General features: G+C 52.2%; 1 protein-coding gene across 1 annotated transcript in view; it reads left to right on the top strand.

Moving 5' to 3' along the window:
- Positions 1–18,008, top strand: part of ANKRD12 (ankyrin repeat domain 12) — a 429,381-nt gene that overhangs the window by 286,628 nt on the left and 124,745 nt on the right. Inside the window, exon 7 of the mRNA XM_086964948.1 lies at positions 15,506–15,648. Within this exon, the coding sequence (XP_086821074.1) occupies positions 15,506–15,648 (143 nt within the window). The remainder of the gene's footprint in view (positions 1–15,505; positions 15,649–18,008) is intronic.

Here is an 18,008-nt window from a genome sequence, read left to right as displayed (position 1 = left end):
GGTTTTCGGTAACTCCACAGGATTCCGCGAAGTGAAACTCAGCGAGCTACGCCCAGGCTTATTATTGATCTTTATATCAATGCTTAGTAGTGAAATAGCCCTGTAAAAGCAACACAACGTGGTCCTTTCATGTCTTTGGACTGACTGAAACCATAGCTTTCTTTTTTTAAAATGTAAAAAAAATATATTTTTATTTATCATTTTCAGAATAAAACATTCAATCTAAACTCCCGAGTGCAGCCGGGATGTGTGTGTATCTGAAAGAAACCGGTTAGTATTAGATTCCTTATATTAGATTCCTTACCTTAGAATATCCCCAGGCGTCAGACTGGATCCGGAAATTTTTGCTTAGCAATACCCCTGCGCGTTGTTAGGCGTCGTCTCCGGGTCCGTCGTCGGCGTCGTCTGCGCCGGAATGACGTCGTCTGAGTACTTAGACGCCGCACATGCGCGCTGACGTCAGTTCTTGTTTTTTCCGCGCCAGCTAGCGCAGATCCGGAGAAGCTCTACCCCTTAGTCACTTTTTGACTAAAACTTTTTTGATCATTTTTGATCCTCAAAAAAGGGGGTGGTGATGAACAGAGTCTCTGAATTAAGCAGACCACTCTTACCCAGTCCAAAGATTAGGGCTTGATCCATCACCGTTATTTATCTCACTGCACCATCCCAGCTCAGAACCTGGCTATATGCAAATCAGTCTGTCCCTGGCCCAGTGCATCATGGGAACAGGGCAGACTAAACTACCAAGCCAATTCTTCACCAGAAAGGAGACAAGCTACCGGGGACCGGTTTCTGGCATTTCAGCCGTCTTCGGCCCGGCTTGCTTGAATCCTGATGGTGCAGTGAGAAAGGGACTCATGTTTGAGTATACCCTGCCACACCTATAGTGGCCAAAAACGATTCAGAAAAGGGGGTGGTGATGAACAGAGTGTCTGAATTAAGCAGACCACTCTTACCCAGTCCAAAGATCAGGGCTTGATCCATCACCGTTATTTATCTCACTGCACCATCCCAGCTCAGAACCTGGCTATATGCAAATCAGTCTGTCCCTGGCCCAGTGCATCATGGCAACAGGGCAGACTAAACTACCAAGCCAATTCTTCACCAGAAAGGAGACAAGCTACCGGGGACCGGTTTCTGGCATTTCAGCCGTCTTCGGCCCGGCTTGCTTGAATTCTGATGGTGCAGTGAGAAAGGGACTCATGTCTGAGTATACCCTGCCACACCTATAGTGGACAAAAACGATTCAGAAAAGGGGGTGGTGATGAACAGAGTGTGTGAATTAAGCAGACCACTCTTACCCAGTCCAAAGATCAGGGCTTGATCCATCACCGTTATTTATCTCACTGCACCATCCCAGCTCAGAACCTGGCTATATGCAAATCAGTCTGTCCCTGGCCCAGTGCATCATGGGAACAGGGCAGACTAAACTACCAAGCCAATTCTTCACCAGAAAGGAGACAAGCTACCGGGGACCGGTTTCTGGCATTTCAGCCGTCTTCGGCCCGGCTTGCTTGAATCCTGATGGTGCAGTGAGAAAGGGACTCATGTCTGAGTATACCCTGCCACACCTATAGTGGCCAAAAACGATTCAGAAAAGGGGGTGGTGATGAACAGAGTGTCTGAATTAAGCAGACCACTCTTACCCAGTCCAAAGATCAGGGCTTGATCCATCACCGTTATTTATCTCACTGCACCATCCCAGCTCAGAACCTGGCTATATGCAAATCAGTCTGTCCCTGGCCCAGTGTAAGAATTGGCTTTGTAGTTTGGTTTGCCCTGTTCCCATCATGCACTGGGACAGGAACAGACTAATTTGCATATAGCCAGGTTCTGAACTGGGATGGTGCAGTGAGCTAAACGGTGTTGGATCTAGCCCTGATCTCTTGACTGGGTGAGAGTATTCTGCTTAATTCAGAGACTCTGTCCATCACCACCCCTTGTTGTTAAATATTTTGTCCACCCTAAGTGTGGAAGGGTATACTCCGATGTGAGTCCCTTGCTCATTGCACCATCAGGATTCAAGCAAGCCGGGCCGACGACGGCTGAAATGCCAGAAACCGGTCCCCGGAAGCTTGTTTCCTTCGCAGTGTAAGAATTGGCTTTGTAGTTTGGTTTGCCCTGTTCCCATCATGCACTGGGACAGGAACAGACTAATTTGCATATAGCCAGGTTCTGAACTGGGATGGTGCAGTGAGCTAAAAAATGGTGTTGGATCTAGCCCTGATCTCTTGACTGGGTGAGAGTATTCTGCTTAATTCAGAGACTCTGTCCATCACCACCCCTTGTTGTTAAACATTTTTGATCCTCTTCAAGTCGTTCTCAACTCTTCAGGTGCCGGTAGGGATGCCCGGGTTCAAACCCTGCTCAAAGTGTAGTCGACTGATGTCGAATACCGACCCCCATCGCCGGTGTCTGCAATGCCTAGGCCTCGACCACGACGACCGATCCTGTTCTGACTGTCGAGCCCTGACGTCGAAGGCTAGGCGGGAGTGGTCCCGCAAACGGCTCGAGCTCCGGCAGTCGGCCCCGCGCCATTCGAGGTCCCGGTCCCACGGGAGGTTGAGGGACCGGTCGCGGGGTCGGAGCCCTTGCAGCTCCGGAAGTCAGCATCTGTCTTCTGGTTCCTCCTCAGGTATGAGGCATGAGAGGTCGGAGCGGCATCATCGCTCCTCCGACCGCCCCCGACGCTCGCCCGACGCGGCCGGGGTTTTGGGTGGCACCACCCACGCGGCTCCGTCGAAGTCACAAGCGTCTCATCCTGCCCCATACCTACGGGTCCCTGAGCACGATGGGACGCGGGAGGGGATCGAGCAGTACCTCATGGCCATGAGGTTGCTCTCTTCTCCGCCGGGCCCCACGGCGCCTTCGGGTCCGGAGGGCCCGGCTCCGGGGCCTAGCGGGTCGAGTGCTCCGGCACCGATGCAGTCGGCGGCTTCGGCCCTGACGCCGCCGGCGACTTCGGTCCCGGCGCCGCAGGCCACGACCTCGCCGGTGCCGACCCAGAGGGTGTCACCACCGGCGCCGACTTCGGTCGACGCCGGCACCAGTCCTTCTGTCGCTCCTGTTCAGCCGTCGATACGGCCCTGTTGGGAGCCGTTTGAGACGGCAATAGGTACATTCCACTTTAACGAACGGGCCCGATTGTTGATCCTTGATACCAGGAATTGTGTGACTAAGAGGACTGGGAGGGGTCTGAGGAACCTCTGACACGGGAGTGTAAGGACCAAGCGGACTGGACAGTGGAGCTTGGGGAAGCCAGTGGCCTGGAGCTCTCTCCAGACACTGGTTTTGTCTCCATTTCTACCGTGGCTACGGAGGAGGGGGCAGCCTACAGCGTAGTGTTGATGCTGGCGGCTAAGGCCTTAAACCTTACGCTCCCCTCAGCGGTCTTGAGGACTAATCTCCACACCGAGCTCCTCAAACCGCAGTCAAGCTCGGTCGAGCCTCTGCTGCCGTTCAATGAGGCCTTATGTGACGTTCTGCTGGGCACTTGGTCCAAGCCTGCCTCAGGACAGCCTGTGGACAGGAACGTGGCCAGACGCTACCGCCCGGCTCCGGGTGACCCTAGCTTCCTGTCGACCCACGCCACCCCCGAGAGCCTGGTTATCCAGGCCTCTAACTCCCAAACCGCGTTCCCGTCTGCTCCTCCGGACAGGGAATCCAAGAGGTTTGAACAGTTTGGCAAGAAAGTGTTATTGTCCCTTAGTTTGGGACTGCGGTCAGTCAATACCGCATGCCTCTTGGGCCGCTACACCCACACCCTGTGGGACACGGTTGCGGACGTGCTGCCACAATGTCCTGAGGAGGTCAGGGCTAAACTCGCCCAAGCCCTGGTGGAGGGTCGAGAAGCTGCACGGTACTCTATCCGGTGCAGACTGGATACCACCGATACACTGGGCAGAGCGATGGCTACGACAGTGACGGTTCGACGCCACACCTGGTTGAGGTGCGCCAATTTTTCGGCTGATGTCCAGGCTACTCTACTGGACATGCCGTTTGATGGCCGTCGCCTATTTGGCGACCAGGCAGACCACGCGCTTGAGCGCTTTAAGGACTCCAGGGCTAAGGCCAAGTCCTTGGGCCTCTCGGCCCTGCATCAGCAAACTGGTGCCTTTCACTCCTTTCGTGGCCAAGGAAGGGGCGCCCCCACACGTGCCGCCAGCCACACGCAGCATCTTCAGCACGGTGGCGGCCGTGGAAACCGCCGGGGAGGCGGTCGGGGACAACGGCGAGGCCAGTCCGCACCCGCTCCCGCAGCATCTGCCTCCTAACCTTCCTAGTCCGAGTTTTCAGGCCCATGTGACGCCCGTGGGGGGCAGGGTTCGCCATCACCTCTCCCACTGGCGCACCGTCACATCGGACAGGTGGGTGCTGGAAATCGTCCGAACGGGCTACTCCCTCCCCTTCGAGGCGACCCCTCCAGCCATGCCACCGCAGTACCACCGCGTGTCGGGGGACCACTTGTGACTTCTGCAGGAGGAAGTTACGGCCCTCTTGGCCAAGGGGGCCATTGAGCGCGTTCCTGGTCCAGAAGTAGGGTGTAGTTGTTACTCCCACTACTTTCTGGTTCCCAAGAAGGGCAAAGGAGGCCTACGCCCTATCTTGGACCTACGGAACGTCAACGGCTTCCTCCGGAAGGAGAAGTTCAAGATGTTGACTTTGGCTCAGGTCTTGGCTGCCCTAGACCCGCAAGACTGGATGGTGGCGTTGGACTTGCAGGACGCTTACTTTCACATCCCCGTCCTGCTGGCCCACCGGCGTTACCTGCGGTTCACGGTAGGCCTCGAGCACTTTCAGTTCACCGTGCTCCCCTTTGGCCTTACTAGCGCCCCACGGGTGTTCACGAAAGTGATGGTGGTGATCGCAGCTCATCTGCGCAGGTTAGGGGTTTCAGTCTTCCCCTACCTCGACGACTGGTTGTTGAAGGCGGGCTCGCCCCAGGCAGTCGTCAACCACCTCCAGACGACGGCGGATCTCCTGCACCTGCTGGGGTTTTCCATCAACGTGCCGAAATCACACCTGTGTCCCTCTCAAAAGCTCCTCTTCATCAGAGCTGTTCTCGACTCGGCGCAGTTTCGGGTCTCTCCTCCCGAGCAGCGAGTCCGGGATATTCAGGCTCTGATCCAGATCTTTCAGCCTTTATCCCGGGTTTCGGTCAGGTTGACGCTGCGGCTTCTGGGGCTGATGGCTTCCTGCATCCTTCTGGTGCATCACGCCCTGTGGCGGATGCGGGCTCTGCAGTGGGACCTGAAGTTTCAGTGGGCCCAGCATCAGGGCAACCTATCCGACCATGTCCTGATTTCGGAGGGCACTGCGAGACAGCTGCAGTGGTGGCTCACGGACCGCGATTGGGTCAGCGGCAGATCCCTCTCCCTTCCCCAACCGGAGCACGTAGTTGTGACGGACGCGTCCCTCCAGGGCTGGGGAGGCCACATGGGAGAGGCGGAGATCAGAGGCCTCTGGTCTCCAGCGGAGTCCCAGCTCCATATCAACCTTTTGGAGCTGCGGGCGATTCGTCTGGCACTGAAGGCATTCCTCCTCTCTGTCCGAGGGAGTGCAGTGCAGGTGTTCACGGACAACACCACCGCCATGTGGTACTGCAACAAACAGGGCGGTGTGGGGTCCTGGACCCTCTGTCAAGAGTCTCTGCGCCACTGGCAGTGGCTGGAACATCAGGGCGTGACCCTGGTGGTTCACCACCTGGCAGGTTCTCTGAACGCCTGGGCGGACGAACTCAGCCGACGGTGCTCGATGGATCACGAATGGCGTCAGAACTCGGACGTGGCGCAAGGCATCTTTCTGCAATGGGGAAAGCCTTGGTTAGATCTATTCGCCACCGAAGAGAACGCGCAATGTCATCAGTTCTGCGCGTTGGAATTTCCAAGGCGGCACTCGCTCGGCGACGCATTTCGGCGCGAGTGGAGTTATACGCCTTTCCGCCTATACCACTTCTGCCCAGAGTGCTGAAGAAAATCAAGCGCGACCGGGCCCAAGTCATCCTTGTGGCTCCGGACTGGGCTCGAAGGTACTGGTATCCCGAGCTACTCAATATGTCAGTCGGTCCCCCGATCCGTCTGACTCTTCAGGAGGACCTTCTGTCGCAGCAACAGGGGACGGTCCTCCACCCGAACCTGTTCAGTCTCCACCTCCATGCTTGGAGATTGAGCGGCAACAGTTGAGGCCATTTGACTTGCCTCCTGAAGTCTGTAATGTTATTCTGGCCGCCAGGCGTCCCTCCACAAAGTCGGTATACGCCTGCCGGTGGAACAGATTTGTGGCATGGTGCACAGCAAAGGCTGTGGATCCTCTTTCTGCCCCTCTTTCTGAGGTTCTTCTCTTCCTTCTTTCTCTTGCCCAGCAGGGCTCTGCTCTGGGCACTATCAAGGGCTACCTTTCTGCCATTTCGGCCTTTCTAAGGCTGCCTGATCAACCTTCTTTGTTCAAGTCCCCTATAGTAACTCGTTTTCTGAAGGGCATCACACACGTTTCCACCTGTTCCCTTTGTGATGCCTCAGTGGGACTTGAACCTGGTTCTTACCTTCCTGATGTGCGCTCCCTTTGAGCCACTTCATTCTTGTCCTCTCCGTCTTCTCACTTTGAAGACAGCTTTCCTGGTTGCCATCACCTCTGCCAGGAGAGTGAGTGAGCTCCAGGCTCTATCTTGCAAACCTCCTTTCCTGTCTGTACATCAGGACAAAGTGGTGTTGCGTACAAGACCCTCTTTCCTGCCCAAGGTAGTCTCTGCTTTTCACATCGGGCAGTCCATCACCTCGCCCTCCTTCTTTCCGCCTCCGCATCCTTCAAAGGATGAAGAGCGGCTCCATCGGCTGGACCTAAAACGTGCGCTTTCATTCTATATGGATCGCACACGCCAGTTCCGGGTTGACAACCAACTCTTTGTTGGTTACGTGGGTGCGAATAAGGGACGGGCGGTACATAAGCTGACCATCTCTCGTGGGTCGTCTTATGCATCAAGGCGTGCTACTCCTTGGCTAGAAAGGAGCCTCCAGTTGGGCTGAGGGTCCATTCCACTCGGGCCACGGCGGCTACTACTGCCCTGGGTCGGGGAGTCCCCCTGCAGGACATTTGCCAGGCGGCTACGTGGGCCTCGCTGCACACCTTTGCGAGGCACTACTGCCTGGACAGTAAAGTCCGGAGGGATGGCTTCTTTGGCCGTTCCGTCCTCCAGGACTTTCTGGTGTAAGTATTGGTTCGCAGACCCACCACCGGGGTTGGTATTGCTGGGGTATCTATTCTAAGGTAAGGAATCTAATACTAACCTGTTTCTTTCAGATGAACAAGTTACTTACCTTCGGTAACGATATATCTGTAAGAAACAGTAGTTAGTATTAGATTCCTTACCGCCCCACCCATCCTCCCCGTTCTGCGAACTAATACCTAGGGTTAAGGTCCTCCCCTTTCAGGGCCCTAGTTTCTTGGCACCAGTGTTGGTTCAAGCATGGCTCTGCGTATCTGGCGCAGAAAAGCTATGTCTAAGAACTGACGTCAGCGCGCATGGGCGGCGTCTCAGTACTCCGACAACGTTATTCCGGCGCAGACGACGACGGACGCGGAGGCGGAGACGACACCTAACGACGCGCAGGGCTATTGCTACGCAAAAATTTCCGGATCCAGTCTGACGCCTGGGGATATTCTAAGATAAGGAATCTAATGTAAGGAATCTAATACTAACTACTGTTTCTTACAGATATATCGTTACCAAAGGTAAGTAACTTGTTCTACAGTCCATACATAAATGATACAAGAATCAGATATTACATCACAGTTACATAAATTGATGAGATAGATTGTCAGCGATCCAAGGCAATGGTCGAAGCCGAGTCCGTACAGGTATGAACATCATCTGTGGCGAAAGTGAAAGTAATATACATAGAGGCAAGGCAAAATTGCCCTTCTAAATCAGTCATCAGCTGACTTGGCTAGCATGTATGCAGTGTAAGGGCCCCAAATGTCCCGTGGCCTCGAGGCTGACGGCAGGTCTTCATGATAACATGTTAACTGATCTCGGCAATATGCCAGATCTTGCAACCAAATCTTAACCTCAGGCGATCGTCTCTCACCCCAGTGCATGGCCACCCTGCGCTTAGCCAATTGCAGGGACAGTACTACCAATCTGCGCACCCCTGCCGGTATACCAGACACAATCCCTAATAAACATATCCTTGGGTCACAGGCTATGGGACCGGCTGTCATCACGGACAGCTCTCCAGTCACTCCCATCCAAAACTCAGATATACGATTGCAAGCCCGCGCCAAACCTACAAAATCGGCACCATCCATCCCACATCTCACACAACAATCAGTCACGCAGTCCATATTTATGCAGTTGCACTGGAGTGTAGTACCACTGCTGAAGGAATTTATAGTGTATAAGTTTGAAATTGCCATTAACTGCAAAACTGCCAGTCATGGCGCAGCATTCAGCCCATTCGTCATCTGTCAAAGGCGTCGAGATACAATTATCCCATTTACCTCTAGAGATCACACTCGCCTCACCTTCATCCATCTGCGAAGCACGGTACAACCGGGAAACCAGTTTCGTACGATTGTTCGTCGTGTACAGCAGTTGCAAGGCCCCCAACGCAACTGGTTCTTCAGGAAAGGTCGGATAGAGACCACGCACCGCAGCTCGCAGCCTAACCATAGCTTTCTTCACTGAGCGCTCGCTGAGTTGCTCTCTGCAGTGTAGTCAAGCAGCCTAGCCACAACTGTGGACTGACTACAATAAGAATTGCAAACGTTCGCAGTGAACCAGTGTTACCTAAGGCTTCACCAATTTTTTGTCTGGCTATGCTACAGATTATCTCTGCTGATCTAGATGCTCTGCCTATTTGTTTGTCAGTGTAGGCAAATGGGTGTTTAAGTATAATTCAATCTAGAAGAGTGAGACTGGGTCAGCTATATAAATTTTTTTGTAACATTTTACAAATTCAGCATGTATGTCTGTCTGTCTTTAAATAGTGTGGTGGATGGGTATCTGACTATTCAAAATCTATCTCTCGTTACTTTTGCCTGTAATTTACAAGCCAAGAGACTCCCAGCCTTATTGCCCCCCATACTATTTGTGTCTTAATGTGTTTTACAAAAGAACGAGCCATTTTTCATTCATTTCCACCGTCTGCAACAACTGTTATTTATCTACTGTTTAACTACTTGCTGTTCTGAAAAAAGTTACTTATCTATAAATAGCTGTAGTTCTACAGTATCTGTATCTTTAATTGATTCACATGCAACCCAACTTCCTTCCCTGTTGAGGAACTCCTATCCAACAACAATAATTGTTCTCATTTGTAATTGAAAATCCTAAATATGGTAGCCACCGGGGGGGCCAGTGAATAGATTCTGCGATCTGTTTGGGTGAAGTTTTATATTTTTGCAGACTATGGGAGTAGGATAATAAAGTGAATGTTTCAACCCTGACAGGCGATGTTTTGTATAGTACTGCATTCTGAATTTATTGTGTGACTCCTAGTTCAACTGAATGATTCAAGCAGGTGAATCTATGAAAGATACCAGAGTGGGAGAACTACAGTTACAGGTTAGTATCTTTTTTTTCTTTCTTGCTAATGTAACTAGGATGTCCCATGTTACAAAAATAGGCAACACATTTTTGAATAAGGTTTTCTATGTTACAGTAAAGGAAATAGTATGTACATGGTAATTCTAACTGTAAGTCGTATATTAGAATAGATTGTAATCTTCAATTTAAAATATTTCTTTTCCTAAAAAAATTAGTTTTTGAGTATTGAATCTCATAAAGTGCCTGATCTAGGAAAAACATATTTTATATCCTGCATCCAGAGTTAAAATTCTGAATATCAACTTAGGAAAAGCTTGCCCTTGGATGCTGTGTTTGTTGGAAATCGCATGCCCCAAGCACAATTTGCCTTCTTCAATTACCATCTTTCATGTTTTTTTAAAGGTCACTCTATGAAGTGTAAATATCCACTTGAACCCAAGTAAGTTTCCTGAAGATGCATCTCTAACAGAGCTTCAGCACCCTTAAACCGTTGAAAACTAGTGTGTACCAGATCAGTAATAATTAGGTTTTGGAGTGTGCCCTTGACCCTTTTGTAGGGAGGTCGCTCCCCACGCCGCGTAACTCCACCTTACTGTGTCGTGTGCACAACCCAGCTGCTGCCGAGTTCGAAGCCCTCCTCCACCCGCAGGCTATCACCTGCCACCCATTCTCTGGTGCCCAGTGGTAGGCCCTGAGGTTTGTTTCTTCTGCCTGTATTGTTTTTGTGCCTTTAATTTTACTGTTGTGCCTGTTGCCTTGTTTTGTTGCCTCCTTGCCGCTTCCTTGCCCCCTCGCCGGTCCCGATTCCCGCCGCTGCGTCCCCGCTCCCATTTGCCCGTTTTTGTGCCTTTAATTTTACTGTTAAATGTACTGTTGTGCCTGTTGCCTTGTTGCCTGCTCTGCCTTGCCGCTTCCTTGCCTTTGCCTGTGCTTGTTGCCCCCTCGCTTGTTCCGAGTCCCACCGCTGCATCCCCTGCAGCCCGCCCCCCCTCTCCCATTCGCCCGTTCCCCCCCACCCAGCTGCTCCTCCCTCCCACCTCCCCTACTTATGGCTGCCACTGCACGGCAGTGAGTGCGACCCTTGATCCTGTAGTAGGGAGGTGGCTCCCCACGCCGCGTAGCTCCACCTGACTGCGCCGTGTACACAACCCAGCTCCTGCTGAGCTCGAGGCCCTCCTCCACCCGCAGGCTACCACCTGCGCCTCATCCCTGGTGGCAAGTGGTAGGCCCTGAGGTTTATTTCTTCTGCCTGTATTGCTTTTGTGCCTTTAATTTTACTGTTGTGCCTGTTGCCTTTTTTTGCTGCCTTGCCGCGTCCTTGCCTTTGCCTGTGCTTGTTGCCCCCTCGCCGGTCCCGATTCCCACTGCTGGGTACCCTGCGGCCCCGCCCCCATTCGCCCGTTTTTGTGCCTTTAATTTTACGGTTAATTGTACTGTTGTGCCTGCTGCCTTGTTGCCTTGTTTTGTTGCCTGCTCACTGCCTTGCCGCGTCCTTGCCTTTGCCTGTGCTTGTTGCCCCATCGCCGGTCCCGAGTCCCGTCGCTGCTTCCCCTGCGGCCCCGGCCCCCCGCTCCCATTCGCCTGTTCCCCCCACCCAGCTGCTCCTCCCTCCCACCTCCAATACTTATGGCAGCCGCAGGCGCGCCTAAGGCAAGCCCGTCTGCGCCTGGACCGCGCCCAGCGCCAGAACCCCTGGACCCCGGAGAAGCCACAACGCCCGACTGCACTGTGACACCAGCACCCTCCACGCACTCAACCCCGGTCGAGAACACACCTGCTACCGGGCAACCCCGTAGCGCACCCAAGGACCCTTCACCTGCCGGAACTGCAACTTCACCAGCTTCCGGCCAGCCAAACCACCCACCAAGGAACCCAACTACCTCAGATGCATCCTCCTCAACACCATCTCTGCCAACAAACACGATTTCGAGCTCTGGGACCTCCTCGACTCAACCTCCCCAGACGTCGCCTTCCTGACAGAGACCTAGCTGAATCCTGCCTCCACACCGACATCGCCATTGCCATCCCGGAAGGATACAAGATCGCGTGCAGGGACCGCACCAACGGAACAGCCATCGTCCACAGGAACACCCTCAGAGTATCAACCTACACCGACGACACCCTCAGCACTGCCGAACACATGCACTTCCAGATCCACACCGATCCCAACACCACCCTCAGAGGAACCCTCATCTACAGACCCCCTGGACCCTGACCACAGTTCAGCGACTCCATCGCTGACTTTAGTCAGCATGCGCACCCTCGCCTCCATGGACTACATCCTCCTAGAGGACCTGAACTTTCATCTCGAAAACAACAACACCAACTCCACCACCCTGCTCGCCAACCTCTGACTCAGACAGCTTGTGACAACACCCACCCACACTGCCGGCCACACGCTCGACTCCATCTTCACCGCAAGACCCCACCTCTCCTTCAACCGCACCATCGAACCCCACTGGATCGACCACCACTGCATCCACTTCACCTTCAGGAGGCCCACCACGCACCACCGCACCCAACTGCTGCCTCTACGATGATGGAGCAAAGTCACCGATGACCAACTCACCACCACCCTCGCCCAGAATCCACCCGCTGACTCCACCGACCCCGCTGCCCGCAACCTCAGACAATGGATCAACGACTGCGTCAACACCCTCGCCCGCTCAAGACACCCTCCACCATCCACACCAGCAAGAAAGCTACCTGGCTCACTGAAGACCTCCAGGCCTCCAAAAGAACATGCCGAAGACTGGTAGAAGAACGGGCTCCGCGAACGATCACTGGACAGCTACACATACCACAAGAACACCATCCGCAGACATGACCATCTCATCAGACCCGCCAAGAGAGCCTCATTCAAGGACTGCCTAGACAACAACGCACACAATAGCAAGGAGCTCTTCACATCGACATCCCGCCTTCTCAAGACCTATGAGACTCACTGGCTACCTTCTTCCACGCAAGATCACCGACATCCACGACAGCTTCAACGCCACGACCGCCCTGACGACCACCGCCCCCACCACCACCACACGCACCAACCACCTACTCTCCTGGACAAGCGTCAACGACAAGGACACCAGCGAGATCATGAAGACCATCCACTCCGGCTCACTGCTAGACCCATGCCCCAACCATATCTTCAACAAAGCCAGCGCATCCTTTGCACCCCATCTCAGCAAAGCCATTAACATCTCTGTCGAGACCGCAATCTTCCTGGAAAACTGGAAACACGCCGAGATCAACGTCTTACTCAAGAAACCAAATGTGGACCCCAAGGACCTCAAGAACTTCCGGCCCATCACCCTGCTTCCATTTCCGGTTAAGGTCACCGAGAAAATCGTCAACAAACAGCTGCCCCGCTACCTCGAAGACAACAACATCCTGGACCCATCCCAGTCCGGTTTCCGCAGCAACCACAGGACCGATATCGCCCTCATCGCCACCACAGATGACATCAGGACCCTGCTAGACAATGGAGAAACAGCAGCCCTCATCCTCCTAGACCTGTCAGCCGCCTTTGACACAGTCTGCCACCGCACTCTACCCACGCGCCTACACGACGCCAGAATCCAAGGAAAGGCCCTGGACTGGATCACATCCTTCCTCTCTGGCGGAACTCTGAGTGTCCACCTCTCCCACTTCCACTCCTATGCCACCGAGATCATCTGCGGCGTACCCGAGGGCTCGTCCCTCAGCCCGACGCTGTTCAATATCTACATGGCACCCCTCACCCACGTTGCCCGTCAACACGACCTCAACATCATCTCCCTCACCAAAGACCCTCACACAGCCAAAACCAGCCTCCATGAAGGAATGAAGGCCGTCGCCGACTGGATGAGGAACAGCTGACTGAAGCTGAACTCGGACAAGACGAAGGTCCTCATCCTTGGGTCCACCCATTCATCCTGGGACGACTCCTGGTGGCTGACCACACTAGGAACTGCTCCGACACCCACAGACCACGCACGCAACCTAGGGGTCATCCTCGACCACCCTCACCATGACTAAGCAGGTCAACTGCGTCTCCTCCTCCTGCTTCAACACCCTCCGAATGCTACTTAGGTTCTTCAAGTGGATCCCCATTGAAACAAGAAAAAGTCACCCAGGCCCTCATCACCAGCAGGCTGGACTACGGCAACGCCCTCTGTGCAGGAGCATCGGCCAAGCTCCTGAGACGGCTGCAACGCATCAAGAACGCCTCAGCATGTCTGATCATCGACATCACCCGCCGCAGCCACATCACTCGCCACCTGAGAGACCTACACTGGCTCCCAGTCAACAAGAGGATAACCTTCAAGCTCCTCATCCACGCACACAAAGCCCTCCACTACACCGGCCCAGCGTACCTCAACAAACGACTCAGCTTCTACACCCCCACCCGCAAGCTTCGCTCTGCCGACCTCGCCCTCACTGCTGTCCACCGCATCCGAAGAACGACAGCCGGAGGCAGATCCTTCTCCCACTTCGCCGCCAAGACCTGGAACACCCTCCCCACCAACCTACGGCAGACCCAATACCAACTGACCTTCAGAAGACTACTCAAGACCTGGCTCTTTGATCAGTAGCATTCCCCTCCCCCCAGCACCTTGAGACCCTCACAGGTAGTAGTGCACTTTACAAAAGGCCTGATTGATTGATTGCCTTTTAGTCTCCTCTGTTTACTTTCCAGTAGGTGTTTGTCAGATGCATGGGTGTGTTTTTTAACCCAATTAAGTTTCCTTGAGTTGACTTCTTTATCAATTTCTTTAGGGAAATGTATGTGGATGTGTAATTTCTTTTCTTCTTGGATTATATTCACAGTCCGTATGAGAGATTTGGCTATGTGATACGTTTTTAAGAACAATTGTATAGAAAGTGTGTTGGAAGCTAGTGATAGCTGTTGGATGTATCGTCTAACTGAGGGATGCCTTCAGATTGGAAGTCGATCAGTGTCTACTGGATCCCTGTAGCTGAACTGGACAGCCTTAGTTTTCTCTGCTGGTTATTTAGTTTTTCCTTTTGTTCTTCAATATTGCTTTTCTGATCAGCCATTTGGCCAGTCCATTCTTTGTTGCTGTGCAGTTTGCAGCTCATCTTCTCTCAGACAAGTTGAGGACCAGATCTCTGTTACTCATAAATGCTGAGAGGAGCAGTGAAGACTTCGAACTATCAGCTACAGGTATTGAAGAGCAGATGCCTTTTAAAGTAGCTCTTTCAACCCATGCTGCTTCTGGAAAATAAGACTGAGTCAGACTGGCCTATGGGTCAATTAGGCTGTGCCTGATGAGCTGGTCTAACAGGTCTGTGGTTTGTTCCAGGTTTAGGCTGTTTGTGGACCTGATATGAAAAGAAACATTGCCTGCAGCAAGTTCAAATCAATGCAGTCGTCCATATCTTGAAAACACTTCTACAAGTTAGTACAAGTTCAAAACTGCCCCAATTCGGAAACATTGGCCACTTTTCATTTTTTTAGCCTTCTAATTTACAGTGCCTGGGTGTATTTTCTGTCCTAGTTTAACCTTGGGTAAATGAGAATGATTACTCTTTCGCAGCTGAAGCAGTGGGCATATCTGTTCTGCATTGAAGGACTGTGTCTTTAACCAGCAGGAGTCTTCAGTGTATGTTTTTGTTACTGTGAGTAGTTCTGTGCATGCAAGGATGGTATGCAGCTGCAGAGGTAAATGGACCCCTCACAGTGTTTTGAATGTTGCTTAGTAACTGTTTTAGTTTAGGTACACTGCTTTTTTTGCCCACTGAATGAAGTGCTTCATTGCTAATAGTTTTGTGGTGGCCTGTTTTCTTTCATATGTTTGTCCTAATGTTGCAAAACTATCACTTGTTTGCATCTCTAGGTTCCTTTTGTGAAAACCTCTGTATTTTCTTCAAAATTATTTTTAAGTATTCAAGACCTATTTTACAGACTATGATATGTCACAAATGTATTCCTGCTTAACCTTGCAAATTGTACCTCTTCAGGTTGGACACCACTTCATGAAGCTTGTAACCTGGGGTACTATGAAATCGCTAAAGTTTTGATAGCTGCAGGAGCAGATGTAAACACACAAGGACTGGATGATGATACTCCACTCCATGATGCAGTTAGCAGTGATCATAGAGACGTAAGTGTGAAATCTGCAATCTGACCAATTATCCAACTATTGTGCACATTATTAATCTTATGTCAGATCATAGGATGGCGTTGCTTTAACAAAGACCATCCATAATGGATGCACAAATCTATTAAGAGCAGCCAAAGCCTAATTTTGGACAAGGAGGAAGGAGAAAACCGCATTATTAAAGGTTGTAAAACATTTGATAACATGAGTGTTTAGCAGTAATTAATTGCAAATTCTAGGTCCTATAAACGAGAAGGTTCTTGCTCCATCTTGAGAGCTCTTGCTGCAAGGGTTTTGTTGAATGTCTGATCAACAAGACAAACTATCTTCAGAGTGATTCTGTTGCTAATAGGCAGCCTGCGTAGTCTGCCTCTCGTAGTTGATACATGGTCCTTTTTAGGGCCCGCGAAGCGAGATCCCTTTTGTAGGGGGTTTAAAGATGTACCTGGAAATTGCACATACTCGTGCGTGTGCTTTTTTTAGGTCGAGCCTGGCTTACCAGCGCAAAGCGCTGTCGCCAGCGAGGCTTATTGTTGTGGACTTGCCTCCGAAGTGGGACAGGAGATGGGCACGCGCAGAGCTTTTGGCGATTTGAGCAGGTGTATACGCACGTACAGCCACGCTCTGTGCACATCGCCTATCCCGCTTCTGATGCAAGTCAGCCTCCTGCAATAGCGTTTTTTTATGCTCCGGCGCGCTCCACGCGCCCCACTTACCGGCTCCCCGGCTGGTCTCCTCATGGCAGAGGGGGCCTCTTTTTCGGTCACTGGCGCAGAAACTCGCGGGGCTCCGTATTGCTCACAGGAGCCCCGCAGCAGCATTCACAAAGGCAGGGTGGGCTGCCGTCGGACTTCTCTCTGCGGGTGGACTTCTTCACGCGGGCTACAACACATTTATTTATTTATTTATTTTGGAGATTTATAGAGCGCATGGCTGCCCGAGAGCGTCCCAGCGCTAATGTGGCTAACATGTGGCTCCCTCAGCTCACGGGATCCCACGGACACTGCCGCGTTCTCCATGACCCAGGCAAGGTTGCCCGCACGTATGCTCAGTACGTAAGAAATGCGTGTTCCTGTGAATACGCGCATCGCGCTCTTTTAGTTTCCTTACCCCCCTCGGCTTGTTTACAGTAGCAATCGCGAACGCTTGTTTTATTTCTGCAAAACTTTCCATTTCAAGTACAGGATGAGTGTGCGGTCGTCTTGCTTTAGTAGTACCTGGGCATGGTCAGTCTTGCTGTGAACGACTATACTGCTTTGTTTTGGTATTTATTTTTGATTTTATATGTATTCCTCAATATCGGTTTGTTCCTTGTGTTTGGATTGTTTGGCGCTTCGACTGTTGTTTTGGTTGGTACACTTTCTCTCGTTTTCCCTGTGAAGTCCTGCATTAGCGCACTCAGAGAAGGTTTGGGGTGAAGTTGCAGCGCATTTTCCTTTTATTCTCCTGCAGTGCGGTCCTGCTCTACACAGACTCGGCATGGGATCGGGGTAGTTTGCGGTAGCTTGCTCTTTCCCCACCATGAGGTCTTCCTTTAGCAGACTTGGCATGAGGATTGGAGTGGCGGCGAGCACTTGTGCCACTTCCTATTTTTTCTGCCCGGCGACGTGCATTGTCCTTGCCCCGCGAGTTTGGTACCACCTGGACGTTCTAGGCGGCTTTGCCTGGGAGTCCTGCTGTAGCGGACTCGGGGGCTCCTTGGTGATGGACTCGGGCGGATTTCTTTCTTTGGGCGTTCTCACCTCCGTGCAGGCTCTTCATGTTTTTTGACCTGCTAAGCAGTTCTGGGGTGCTTGCATCTGTTCCAGCCCCACTTGTCCAGTGCCGGGTTTTCTTTGCCGTGTGCTCTGCTTTAGTGCAGACTGACTGCGTAGTCCGGTGTCCGGCTGGTGGTACAGCGTATGTTGTTTGCCTGTATGGACTACGCATGTGCAATCCCTGTTGGGCTGCTTGAGTGTCTGTATGCACGCTCTGTTGTTTGGCCGCCTCTCCACGGGGCATGGAGTCTCTCTGTTGCAGGTGCTATGTCTCAATAAGTAATCTTGTCTCTGGTGGCACTGCCCTCCCTGGACATGGGTTGTATCCTGGTGATGCTGTATGAGTATCTGCGATAGCTTTTTGTCTGTTGCATTGTGGGATACTCAGGTCACTCCTGTTCAGGCCCTTCCTTTGGTGGGTGTGTGCAGGGACCTATTTTTACAGTAGCCCTCCAACACATTGGGCTATATATGGCTTCCTGCTGTGGTTTTGCAGGTGTATGTGGGCTATTTCCAGCTTCCTGCGCCTTGTGCCTTTGCCCCTGCTGCTCCATTCCTCTGTACACACTGTGGTGAGTAGTGTTGTTGGAAGTTGGCCATGGTGTT

Source organism: Lissotriton vulgaris, chromosome 4_1 (assembly GCF_964263255.1).
Source record: "Lissotriton vulgaris chromosome 4_1, aLisVul1.2, whole genome shotgun sequence".
Classification (NCBI taxonomy): Eukaryota; Metazoa; Chordata; class Amphibia; order Caudata; family Salamandridae; genus Lissotriton; species Lissotriton vulgaris.
Note: the sequence above shows the minus strand (reverse complement) of the source record. Positions and strands in the feature narration are given on the sequence as shown.